The 13957-nt window shown below is 41.1% G+C and overlaps 1 protein-coding gene across 1 annotated transcript; it reads left to right on the top strand.

Moving 5' to 3' along the window:
- Positions 1-133: 133 nt before the first annotated feature.
- LOC115172235 (visinin-like protein 1) lies at positions 134-9285 on the top strand. The gene is made up of 4 exons (XM_029729456.1): positions 134-390; positions 3013-3179; positions 6542-6757; positions 7273-9285. The coding sequence occupies exons 2-4, from the start codon at positions 3018-3020 to the stop codon at positions 7468-7470; spliced, it is 576 nt and encodes a 191-aa protein (XP_029585316.1). The 5' UTR covers positions 134-390; positions 3013-3017; the 3' UTR covers positions 7471-9285.
- The last annotated feature ends 4672 nt before the right edge of the window (positions 9286-13957 follow it).

Raw genomic sequence — 13957 nt, 5'->3', positions numbered from 1 at the left:
CTAAAAGGGAACACGACTTATAAGTCATAGATAGGCCTATACTTCTTTTATCAACGCAAATATAAAACCAAGCAGTTGGAGCAATGCACAGAGACAACAGTCAACATAAGATCAATTTGTGATGCACACGGGTGACGCCGTATGTCTACAGTCGCATTACCAAAGACTAGCGAGGGAACGGTCCCTACTGCCGCTGCTGCCTGCCTGCGCCTGTCTCATCTGGAATAGCACGGGAACCCGTTATTTTTCTCTCTGCGTCTTGAAGAGGCCAATTTTAGGGTATATTCCCATTTGGGCACTCTTGATCATCGGGAGGTTTTTTACTGTCTCAAAATACACGACAGTGCAGACGACCATTAGCAATAGCATCTCCAAAAATTGTATAATAAGGTAAGAAGCATGTGTCTGCAGAATGTCGTTTTTATGTTGGCATGGCATGTATTTAAATAGTTTGAGATTATTGTCTAGAGATATAATAATTTCCATTCACGATGTATCACATAATTGGGGGTTTTCCTGCCCTTATAGACACGTTTCAATGAATGAGATTTGGGGAGAGGTTTGGCGTTTTATTTGGTGGATCTGTGCATCCATCATTAACATTTGCATAACGTTAAGAAATATAAAAACATGCTTAACTAATTATATTTCGAAAATAATATTCATATCATGTTTTTCCGTTGGTTTATTCACATTTCACGAGGATGACCAGATGTCATTTGATTGGCTGATAGTCCATTTTTGACGTTTTTATCATTTTTAGAGGGTGCGCATGGTGAAAAATGACATGACTGAGTGGTGTGATTTCGGGCGGGTTATCACTAAGCAGGTTTAATTCCCACACCACTGCGTCGTTTCTATCGGAATGCACTTGCATACCCCCCTCTATGTCCGAGCAGGCTTATACCATGAACTGGATATCTGAAACGACATGTTCTATCTGCAATTAAATTCCATATTTTTCGCCACATGACGTTAGTGTTGCGCGTACATGTGATGTTGTTGTGGACAACTATACATTGTTATATTTGTAACGACGATAATCTAAGGGACTAGAATATTAAGCCTTCAGACCGCAGGAGCCAAACCCATTTTCACCTTCCCTCTGATCTCTTTTCTCATCTTCAAGCAAAATGTTCCTCCTCAAGGTCATTCCATGCCTTAGGCTCATTTGATGTTATGTACGATCCAAATAATTTCAACACAAGCCTTTTGGTAGCATCATCTAAATATATGTCATTTTTGAATGAAAAATATCCTTTGCGCCAAATGTTGGGTATGCAACATACAGTGCAAATAGGCCAAGCCCATGTCAATGTAGTGTGCCTGTGTATTGTGTAATGTGCCTCTATGGGGCATGCATGGCCTCTGCAAAGAGGTCTGCACCTTTTTGGCATAGAAAGTGCACTGCTACATGGTTGTTGGTTCAAGCACGGTGCTTGCTGTCAATGACTCCATCACAAGGTATGCCTACTGCATAGCCTAAACCTCAGGCCATCGACAGCTTTTATAATATCATGGTTGTTCCAGTTATCATGATCTCCCACAACTGTCAATTTACAATTAGTCTTTGAGTTAATTGTATTATGTTTTCTAGGACAGGATAACATTGTAGCATATAAGGCAAACTGTATGAAGGCCCGTGTATAGTTTCCATAGTCAGCATATTGGCAGAACAGATGTAAGCAGTAGCCACTGCCAATCCAGGCTGTCAGATTTGTGACTTTTTATTATTTAAGATGATGATCCACTATGAGAGAGCAGCTCACCAGTTGGGTTGATTCCCTTGTTGATTAATTATCTAGTCAATGGCTTTAAAGGATTAATGAAGTACTGCACCATCGATGCTCCCTCCCTCCGCCCAAAACATGCTGCAAGTCTGAAGAGAACCGCATCAACTCCTATCTAACAAGAGACTCCCTCACTCTTCGTCGTGTTATCATCTGAAGTTGCGGAAGGCATCGCCCAAGAATATGCGAGATCAACATGAATGTCTGTTTTGTTTTTACAGGGACTTTGAGATTCCTTATGTAATGAAAAGCGCTATATGAAATAAATATATTATTATTATTGCCCATGTACCCTATGGGTTACACACTGCTGGCTTCATATAATTACTCCATTATTTGATGAGGACATGTCATTATCACTCACTTCGTTTTCATTAATGAATAGATTCCTCTAGAGGTTTATACTTTGACGTTATTAAACGTGAACTGCAGTTAAAAGGATACGTCCCAAATGGCACCCTATTCCCTATATAATAAACTACCAGTGTACAAAATACATTTGGGACGAACACCAAACATCAGGCTACTGGTCATTTTGGAATCCAGAACCAAAACTCGCGTGCGAAAGTCTGTCACAAGAGACTATAGGCTACAGGTAAAACGTAGACAGGTTGTTACATGATAAGTAATGATCGAACGCTTGATGTGAGTCTTGCTGACTGCAGTGTTCCTGCCCAGCACTGTGTGATGTCAGGCCAGAGACTGTGGTGCCAACAGATTTAGAAAACACAAATAGAACACTGGCATCAGGCAGGCAAAGCAATTCATTATTGATGAAAAGTCTTTTCTATTTTTATTTTTTTTACTAATTTCATTCCTTATAAAGGGACTGTTTGAAACAAAGCAGATTTGAGAGCAAACTTGTTGGTTACACTTCCTATGAAAAACCTCTCTTTATAACGCATTATAAGCACGTTTATAACACCTTATGCATTATAATGCACGACATACATTTGAATGTGTGATAGGCTATTTCTATCACCATGATTAAAATGAAGAAATGCCTTACGTAATATTGTACTACATGTTGGTATAAAAATACCCTGATGAAGGTCTATTGAGACCGAAACATTGGTCTTGGATCCATTAAATGTTGCAAAGCATCAAGAGCACCTATGTGCTGGAGTTTCCTTTCTATTCAGTATAAATCCTTCCCAGTCATTGTTTTCAGAGATGTTTTATGTTATTGAGTCTCTTTGGTCATGTGCTTCCTGCACCACAGGCACCATGGGAAAACAGAACAGCAAGCTGACCCCTGAGGTGATGGAGGACCTGGTGAAGAGCACAGAGTTTAATGAACACGAGCTCAAGCAATGGTACAAAGGCTTCCTCAAAGACTGCCCCAGCGGCAGACTGAACCTGGACGAGTTCCAACAGCTCTATGTCAAGGTGTGTTGTGATTGGCTACATTCTTTTACTGCAGATCAGGTGTGGTACATCTGCTTCACATGCTGGAGACATTATTTATATGGTGTTATAACTTCTAACTAGGGAAATTATTGATATCATGATTATATAATGTGATTCTAAGTAATCTTTGTGAAGCTAGAACAGAGCGGAATCAGGGTTTGATTTCTCTGTTCGTATTCGAACTGCACTGTTGTTCATTATATTTTCTAACTGATCACTCTGAGCCATGTATTATGGAATCCTTGTAAATGGTTCAAAGGAAGCCAGTAGAGGTGTGTGGGTAAAATCACTGGGGAGCCAAGCCAGGAAAAATTCCATATTACAACCTGTGTTGTGATAAATGGCTTGTTTGCTCTATTACCTGTTAGTTCATATACCTAGAAAACCATGAGATATCGGCCTAAGGCCGAGACAATAAGAAGACGAAGTGTCAGAATAAATTCAACCACACCTTTGTTACATCACAAAACAGGAGAACAACATCTGTCCGGTGGAGTCCACAAAGCATATTGCATGTAGCAAACAGTTGCATGACCTATAGCATGGTCAAGCAAGTTAATCTTTTCAACATTTTCGGACTACTAAACCAACACCATAGAGTTACCGCAAGTCACAGAGAAAACAGGAGCTGCCTCCACTATTCCAGCACCATTTCAAATGTAACATTTCAACATCATCAAATCACCTATACTTGGTCTAATACAGTGACTAACTAAAAGATTCCCAAAACAATTTAGTCCAACGTAAGCAAAATATCATGTGGCTGTCCATGGTACTGATTTTTGTGTGTGCGTAAGTAGAAAAAACATGTTGACTCACCCTACTACCAATGCCATCCTCCTCTCTTTCATGTTGTCGGAACGGTCTATGACTCAGTCATACAGTACACACTTTTAGTTTTTGTTATCCTAGGCTACCTGGCTAAAATTCTTGCTCTCTTGCCTAACTAGTTACAGTGAGGGAAAAAAGTATTTGATCCCCTGCTGATTTTGTACATTTGCCCACTGACAAAAAAATTATCAGTCTATAATTTTAAGGGTAGGTTTATTTGAACAGTGAGAGACAGAATAACAACAACAAAATCCAGAAAAACGCAAGTCAAAAATGTTATAAATTGATTTGCATTTTAATGAGGGAAATAAGTATTTGACCCCCTCTCAATTGGAAAGATTTCTGGCTCCCAGGTGTCTTTTATACAGCTAACGAGCTGAGATTAGGAGCACACTCTTAGAGGGAGTGCTCCTAATGTCAGCTTGTTACCTGTATAAAAGACACCTGTCCACAGAAGCAATCAATCAATCAGATTCCAAACTCTCCACCATGGCCAAGACCAAAGAGCTCTCCAAGGATGTCAGGGACAAGATTGTAGACCTACACAAGGCTGGAATGGGCTACAAGACCATCGCCAAGCAGCTTGGTGAGAAGGTGACAACAGTTGGTGCGATTATTCGCAAATGGAAGAAACACAAAAGAACTGTCAATCTCCCTCGGCCTGGGGCTCCATGCAAGATCTCACCTCGTGGAGTTGCAATGATCATGAGAACGGTGAGGAATCAGCCCAGAACTACACGGGAGGATCTTGTCAATGATCTCAAGGCAGCTGGGACCATAGTCACCAAGAAAACAATTGGTAACACACTACGCCGTGAAGGACTGAAATCCTGCAGCACCCGCAAGGTCCCCCTGCGCAAGAAAGCACATATACATGCCCATCTGAAGCTTGCCAATGAACATCTGAATGATTCAGAGGACAACTGGGTGAAAGTGTTGTGGTCAGATGAGACCAAAATGGAGCTCTTTAGCATCAACTCAACTCGCCATGTTTGGAGGAGGAGGAATGCTGCCTATGACCCCAAGAACACCATCCCCACCGTCAAACATGGAGGTGGAAACATTATGCTTTGGGGGTGTTTTTCTGCTAAGGGGACAGGACAACTTCCCCGCATCAAAGGGACGATGGACGGGGCCATGTACCGTCAAATCTTGGGTGAGAACCTCCTTCCCTCAGCCAGGGTATTGAAAATGGGTTGTGGAGGGGTATTCCAGCATGACAATGACCCAAAACACACGGCCAAGGCAACAAAGGAGTGGCTCAAGAAGAAGCACATTAAGGTCCTGGAGTGGCCTTGCCAGTCTCCAGACCTTAATCCCATAGAAAATCTGTGGAGGGAGCTGAAGGTTTGAGTTGCCAAACATCAGCCTCGAAACCTTAATGACTTGGAGAAGATCTGCAAAGAGGAGTGGGACAAAATCCCTCCTGAGATGTGTGCAAACCTGGTGGCCAACTACAAGAAACGTCTGACCTCTGTGATTGCCAGAAGGGTTTTGCCACCAACTACTAAGTCATGTTTTGCAGAGGGGTGAAATACTTATTTCCCTCATTAAAATGCAAATCATTTTCTAACATTTTTGACATGCGTTTTTCTGGATTTTTTTGTTGTTATTCTGTCTCTCACTGTTCAAATAAACCTACCATTAAAATTATAGACTGATAATTTCTTTGTCAGTGGGCAAACGTACAAAATCGTCAGGGGATCAAACATTTTTTTCCCTCACTGTAACATTAGCCTACTACACCTAGCTACATATTTAATTTCCATCCTCTCAGGCCAGGGGCACAATGTATGAATTTATGGTTGCATCAGAATTGTCATTATAATCATTGGTCAGTACGGAGAATTAAGTAAAACCAAGTCCAAATCCCTGTATCAATTCATTGCTAATTTAGGAAAGGGCCAATTTTAGCTAGCCTCTGGATGCAACAATACAATTTTTTTTTCTGTCAATGACGTTTAGTTTTTGATGTGATGTGATTTGTGTGATTTTTTTGGTGTGCCAGGACCATTCACAGTTGAGTTCACTCAGTTTAGCTCAACGCTGATTGCCTAGTATTGTATACAAATAAATATCAAAGGAGGCCAAATGCTCGCTGGCTTCCCTTGCTTCCAATGTTATGGGCGGCAACAATGTCATACTCTTTTTGACCAGACAGCATTAGATAGATGGGCTACACATACAGAGACAGAGGGGCGCTGTTTCGCTCACTAGGATGCTTTCTCCGGTGAGATACATTAACCTTTTGCGAATTGAAGGAAAATGATGAAACACAGAGAGACAAAAGATAAAATAATTTCTGTTTAATTACATTTTTCTTGGAACATTTTTTGGGGAAGCCTGGCTTCTCTTGGCATCAATGAATACACAACACTGAAGGAAGCTGTTCCTTTCAGTTAGAGATCTAAGTTAGATAGAGCTAAAGACATGTTTTTAAACGTCATGTCAGAGATGAATAAATAGTTGGATATCACAGCTGTCTCTCAATCAACCACTCTACTTTGCAGTTCTTCCCGTATGGCGACGCATCAAAGTTTGCACAGCACGCCTTTAGGACCTTCGACAAGAACAGCGACGGCACCATCGACTTCCGAGAGTTCATCTGTGCCCTGTCTATCACATCGCGTGGCAGTTTCGAGCAGAAGCTCAACTGGGCCTTCAACATGTACGACCTGGATGGAGATGGCAAGATCACCAGGGTGGAGATGTTGGAGATCATCGAGGTAAGGAATCCCATTGATGGCTGGTTTCCCAGACACAGATTAAGCCACATTCTGGATTAAAAAGCTATTTCCTCCATTGAAATTGCTTTTTTGTCCATTATTAGGTTTAATCTGTGTCCGGGAAACCAGCCCTATACTGTGTGTTTAAAACAAATTCTACTGGATTGTTACTATGACGTTTATACCATTCGTTAAAGCTATCTATCCAGTTTGAAGTAATCAGCAGTGCATGTTATTACAATGTATTCTGCAAAGACAAACATGACTGAAAGGAAACATTGAGACAGAGGACGGTCAAGTTTAGCTCGATAATCAGGAGAATGTGTAGGACTACAGTGTTATATTGTGGGGAACATTGGTAAATAACTGCAGTAGTATTGAGATTTAACTTTGAACATGTTAACATATTAACCAAGACCGTCTGAAAATAGGTATTTCATTAATTATACCCCTGTTCCTTTCTGTGGTATTGCCTTACTTATCATCCCTCCATGTTGTCCCCTGTGTCTCTCTAGGCCATATACAAAATGGTGGGCACTGTGATCATGATGAAGATGAACGAGGACGGCCTGACACCGGAGCAGAGGGTGGACAGGATCTTCAGCAAGATGGATAAGAACAACGACGACCAAATCTCATTGGATGAGTTCAAAGAGGCGGCCAAGAGCGATCCGTCCATCGTGCTCCTCTTGCAGTGTGATATGCAGAAGTGAGAAGGAGGTGCTCATCTGTATAAAACCAGACGTGTACACACTCTGCGGACAGGCAGCACATGTTTTAATGTCTCATTAAGTTCTTCTTCTCAGCCATTTCCACAGGAAAAAAATTATGCTTGGACTATTTTTCAATGGACTCGCTTCTTGTGGTTGTATGCATGAGAATGTGAAATAGCTGAATCATTTTGAATATATTATATTACACAATATCATGACACATTTATATTTTATCAAACCTAACCTGCCAATGTGAATTGTGCACAAGTAATCCTACTCCATTTACCCATTCACTTTTAGGCTAGCTTGTATATCAGTGAAGCGCTATACATTGAATTATTCTGTTCTTGAAGTATTTAGATGATCCATGTCCACTGCTGCAGCTAGCTGCTAATGCTAATGCTTAACATACTGGTAATGAACAATAATTCCTATGATAATTGTAACTCGTCTCTATAATATCCAAACTTCTTGAGCTCTTGGAAAGATAGAGACTGGAACTGTGTAGGTTCCAATCTTTGCATGCATGTGTTATGTGTTCAGACTCTATAATCTAACCTCTTCAATTTTTGCATCCTCAAGAGCGGTATTCAAGAAGAAGCCCTCCGAAAAGCGTTTGGTATTGTTGCATGGGATGTACAGTAGTGATTCACCAGACCATTGTATTATTAACCTCCTGTGGGAGCATGTTGCCCTCATTATTAATAACATTACGTATGTGTAATTAATATGACACGAGTTCTTGAATGATAGCTAATGCGAGCCCTTGTAACCTCTCACACAGAGTCCAGATGTATCTGAAAGTTGAGTATTGAATTCAAATCCAGCACTATAGAACAACTAGTGAATAAATATGCTGCTGATGATATACTATATTTCCCTTATAATGTTATTCTATTGCACTGTTGCCATCAATCAACACTAGGCCAATGCTTATCCATCTTCAATGGTATCAACCACCTATCACTCTTAGCATTGCTGGATACATAAAGCGCCATGATAACTCCAAATTGGTTGGAATTCTCAGCCTGTACGTTTGCCCACTCGATTTACAATACAAAGTAACATCACACATATCGATATGTTTACAGTAACACAGAGCACGGCAAAAATTGAACAAATCTTGGCTTTCAAGCATGGCGTCCGGAGCTTGTGAATTTCCATAGCCAGATACGAAAAGCCTTAAGAGTTTACTGGACATACTGCGTTCCTACAAAAGGTACTTTTATATAAAACAACTTTTTAATTGAAGGTTTAATCTTCTAATCGCTTAATCAATCTAAGTTTACAATGGTCTGTGATGGTGCAGAACCCCTCCACGAGTTGCAAGAAGTGCTAGATAAAAACAAAAGCTTCTGAAACTAAAAGTTATAGTTCTGTTTCAAATTGACTCCTATATGGATTGCAGATATCGTGAAAATGTGCATTTCATTGAACATACTAGACCTGTTTAACATTTCGAAGCTATGCAGGCATGTACTGGCAAACATTACACTTATTATACTAGTGGAAGCTGACACCGTTATTCATAGTTCTGGATACAGCATAATGTAGATCTGAATGCTCATTATTGATTATTATTTGTCTATACTATTATTTGTACAGGATGATCCAAACTTCATGGCAACAATTTTTGTCAAGTAAATGTTTATACTAAATATGAAAAATCTAATTTAAAAGATAAGTGACTGTGTATTTTGTTTATTTTGTTCTTTTTATACATGTGGCATGTGTTGCACCCAAAATTACGTAGTTACATTCTTTATGTAGTACTAATGAAACTCAATAAAAACATCTATGGGCTTTTTCAAAAGGCATGGTCTGGTAAGTGTGATGCTATTCATTAACCAATACGCCAACATAGAAATGAAGCAAGTTTGACAATTGGTTAGGTTCCAAAGGTATACGTTTCGTGATGCATTTTATTGTTGTTTGAGGTGAATTATTCACCTTTCAAGATTCTCTGATTTAACATTTTTTTCCAATTTCTGTCTATTTTTCCGCCATTGTGTGTAATTGCATTTATTACAACCAATGACAATTGTTTAAGCTAAGATTTGTTATATAATCAGGGGTAAAAGTAAAGCGGTACGGTCCGGTACGGCATCCCAGCAAAATAAAGTTGGGGTACGCCATGGGGGTACGCCATACCGGTAAAACATGAGCCTATCACAATAATGAAAACAAAATGTCAAGAAAACTGTAGGCTGTTACACCACTCTTTATCATTACTTCATGTCAGATGCAAGAAAAATTGAAAACTGGTGGTGTAGGCCAGGGTTTCCCAAACTAGGTCCTAGTAAAGGAACCCTTTGTAGTGATCGTTTGACAATCAGATAAAAAAGCATCATGACTGGTTGTGTTTATGCCCCTATAAAAAGGTAATGCATTTTAAAAGTTAAATGACAAATCTTTACGACTAGGCCCACAGAGATCCTATTTAATTAACAGGGATTCTATATGTAGTTCTATGATTAGGCCGCTAAACATTTTTGGTGCAAGCGCACGCACATATAGGAGGTCCCGTACCGGGAAGAAATTAATTATACATTCTCCCCTGTATATAATTTTTTTGTAACAGTAAGAATTCCAACATAATACATTTTTTGAAAAATTGTCTGCTTAAAACACATGCAAAAATAATTTTTCTTTCGTCTCTCTGTTTCATAAATGCCCTTCAATTCACAAGAGGCTGAATGTATGTCACTGGAGAAAGCGTCCAAGCGAACGAAACAGTGCCCCTCTATCTCTGTATGTGTAGCCAATACATGCTGTCTGGTCAAAAACAGTATGACATTGTTGCTGCCCTAGCATTGAATGCATGGGAAGCCAGCGAGCATTTGGCCTCCCTTGATAATTTTAGGCCATCAGCATTGAGCTAAACTGAGTGAACTCAGCTGTGAATGGCGCACCAAAAAAAAGGGAAGGGGGAAGCCAGTTTGGATTTGGCTTCACACCAATCACATCATATTAGAAGCCAAACATCATTGACAGAAAACTTGAATTGTTACATCCCATTGTGTCATTGTCCTCTGGTGGCTAGCTAACTAGCTATAATCTGCCTTTTCCTAAATTAGACATGGATGGAGATAGGGATTTGTGGTTTTACTTAATTCTACATAATGGCCAATAATTATAACGGCGATTCCAACCATAAATTCATACATTGTGCCCTTGGCCTAAGAGGATGGAAGTTCAACATGTAGCTAGATGCAGTAATGTCAGTCTAATGTTAACTAGCTGGCCTGGCACATCGTTGCCCATGAAAGGAAGTTAGGCTAGCGAACAAGCATTTTAGCCATGTAGACAAGGGGGTGAGTCAACATGTTTTCTCTACTTGCGAGCATACACACACACACACACACACACACACACACACACACACACACACACACACACACACACACACACACACACACACACACACACACACACACACACACACACACACACACACACAACCCTACAGCATGGTAACTCCGTGGTTCTACAGTGAGGGAAAAAAGTATTTGATCCCCTGCTGATTTTGTACGTTTGCCCACTGACAAAGAAATGATCAGTCTATAATTTTAATGGTAGGTTTATTTGAACAGTGAGAGACAGAATAACAACAAAAGAATCCAGAAAAACGCATGTCAAAAATGTTATAAATTGATTTGCATTTTAATGAGGGAAATAAGTATTTGACCCCCTCTCAATCAGAAAGATTTCTGGCTCCCAGGTGTCTTTTATACAGCTAACGAGCTGAGATTAGGAGCACACTCTTAAAGGGAGTGCTCCTAATCTCAACTTGTTACCTGTATAAAAGACACCTGTCCACAGAAGCAATCAATCAATCAGATTCCAAACTCTCCACCATGGCCAAGACCAAAGAGCTCTCCAAGGATGTCAGGGACAAGATTGTAGACCTACACAAGGCTGGAATGGGCTACAAGACCATCGCCAAGCAGCTTGGTGAGAAGGTGACAACAGTTGATGCGATTATTCGCAAATGGAGGAAACACAAAATAACTGTCAATCTCCCTCGGCCTGGGGCTCCATGCAAGATCTCACCTCGTGGAGTTGCAATGACCATGAGAATGGTGAGGAATCAGCCCAGAACTACACGGGAGGATGTTGTCAATGATCTCAAGGCAGCTGGGACCATAGTCACCAAGAAAACAATTGGTAACACACTACACCGTGAAGGACTGAAATCCTGCAGCGCCCGCAAGGTCCCCCAGCTCAAGAAAGCACATATACATGCCCGTCTGAAGTTTGCCAATGAACATCTGAATGATTCAGAGGACAACTGGGGGAAAGTGTTGTGGTCAGATGAGACCAAAATGGAGCTTTTTGGCATCAACTCAACTCGCCATGTTTGGAGGAGGAGGAATGCTGCCTATGACCCCAAGAACACCATCCCCACCATCAAACATGGAGGTGGAAACATTATGCTTTGGGGGTGTTTTTCTGCTAAGGGGACAGGACAACTTCACCGCATCAAAGGGACGATGGACGGGGCCATGTACCATCAAATCTTGGGTGAGAACCTCCTTCCCTCAGCCAGGGCAATGAAAATGGGTCGTGGATGGGTATTCCAGCATGACATTGACCCAAAACACACGGCCAAGGCAACAAAGGAGTGGCTCAAGAAGAAGCACATTAAGGTCCTGGAGTGGCCTAGCCAGTCTCCAGACCTTAATCCCATAGAAAATCTGTGGAGGGAGCTGAAGGTTTGAGTTGCCAAACGTCAGCCTCGAAACCTTAATGACTTGGAGAAGATCTGCAAAGAGGAGTGGGACAAAATCCCTCCTGAGATGTGTGCAAACCTGGTGGCCAACTACAAGAAACGTCTGACCTCTGTGATTGCCAACAAGGGTTTTGCCACCAAGTACTAAGTAATGTTTTGCAAAGGGGTCAAATACTTATTTCCCTCATTAAAATGCAAATCATTTTCTAACGTTTTTGACATGCGATTTTCTGGATTTTTTTGTTGTTATTCTGTCTCTCACTGTTGAAATAAACCTACCATTAATATTATAGACTGATAATTTCTTTGTCAGTGGGAAAACGTACAAAATCAGCAAGGGATCAAATACTTTTTTCCCTCACTGTAAATCAATAGTTGTTTTGTTGTCCGAAAATGTCGGAAACGTTAACTTGCTTGACCATGCTGTAGGTCATGTAACTGCTTGTTACATGCAATATGTTTTGTGGACTTCATTGGACAGGTGTTGCTCTCTGGTTTTGTGATGAAACAAAGGTGTGGTTGAATTTATTCTGCCATTGTCTTCTTATTGTCTCAGCCTTAGGCCTATAGTATATAGACACTACATGATCAGAAGTATGTGGAACATCTCATTTCAAAATGGGCATTCATTTAGAGTTTGTCTCCCCTTTGCTTCTATAACAGCCTCCACTCTTCTGGGAAGGCATTCCACTAGATGTTGGAACATTGCTGCGGGGACATGCTTCCATTCAGCCACAAGAGCACTGATGTTGGGCGATTAGGCCTGGCTCGCAGTCTGCGTTCTAATTCATCCAAAAGGTGTTTGATGGGGTTGAGGTCAGGGCTCTGTGCAGGCCAGTCAAGTTCTTCCACAGTGACCTCGACAAACCATTTCTGTATGGACCTCGCTTTGTGCACGGGGGCATTGTCATGCTGAAACAGGAAGGGGCCTTCCCCAAACGGTTGCCACAAAGTTGGAAGGACAGAATTGTGTAGAATATCATTGTATGCGGTAGCGTTAAGATTTCCCTTCACTGGAACTAAGGGGCCTAGCCCGAACCATGAAAAACAGCCACAGACCATCATTCCTCCTCCACCAAACTTTACAGTTGGCACTTTGCGTTCGGGCAGGCAGTGTTTTCCTGACATCCACCAAACACAGATTCGTCCGTCGGACTGCCAGATGGTGAAGTTCGATTCATCACTCCAGAGAACGCATTTCCACTGCTCCAAAGTCTAATGGCGGTGAGCTATACACCACTCCAGCCGGGGATCTTAGACTTGTGTGCCGCTGCTCGGCCATGGAAACCCATTTCATGAAGCTCCCGACGAACATTTCTTGTGCTGGCGTTTTGAACTCGGTAGTGAGTGTTGCAAACGAGGACAGAAAATATTTACGTGCTACTCGCTTCAGCACTCGGCGGCCTCTTTCTGTGAACTTGTGTGGCCTACTACTTTGCGGATGAGCTGTTGTTGCTCATAGACGTTTCCACTTCACAGTTGACCGGGGCACCTAGGTGGGGCATTATTATAAATAATAATAATACAATTATTCATTTTTTTAAAACCTGTTTTGCATGTTATTTTGGCATTAATATTTGTCACATATCAGTTTGCAAACAACGTAAAAAATACATGATCATTGAGTTAATAAAGTCACATACAAACATGGTCTCTTTTTTGTTTCCTTGAGTAAGGCAGCTCCAAAATGTAGGTGTTTCAGCCTAGCTCAGTGCTTTCTGTGGTGGTGGGGCAGCCAGCGGAAAATACAGAGCG

Source organism: Salmo trutta, chromosome 33 (genome assembly GCF_901001165.1).
Source record: "Salmo trutta chromosome 33, fSalTru1.1, whole genome shotgun sequence".
NCBI lineage: Eukaryota > Metazoa > Chordata > Actinopteri > Salmoniformes > Salmonidae > Salmo > Salmo trutta.
Note: the sequence above shows the minus strand (reverse complement) of the source record. Positions and strands in the feature narration are given on the sequence as shown.

Coding starts and splice junctions, on each gene's coding strand:
- LOC115172235 (XM_029729456.1), top strand. CDS start 3,018: ATGGGAAAACAGAACAGCAAGCTGACCCCTGAGGTGATGGAGGACCTG. Junction 3,180..6,541: donor TCCAACAGCTCTATGTCAAG/GTGTGTTGTGAT, acceptor TCTACTTTGCAG/TTCTTCCCGTATGGCGACGC. Junction 6,758..7,272: donor AGATGTTGGAGATCATCGAG/GTAAGGAATCCC, acceptor GTGTCTCTCTAG/GCCATATACAAAATGGTGGG.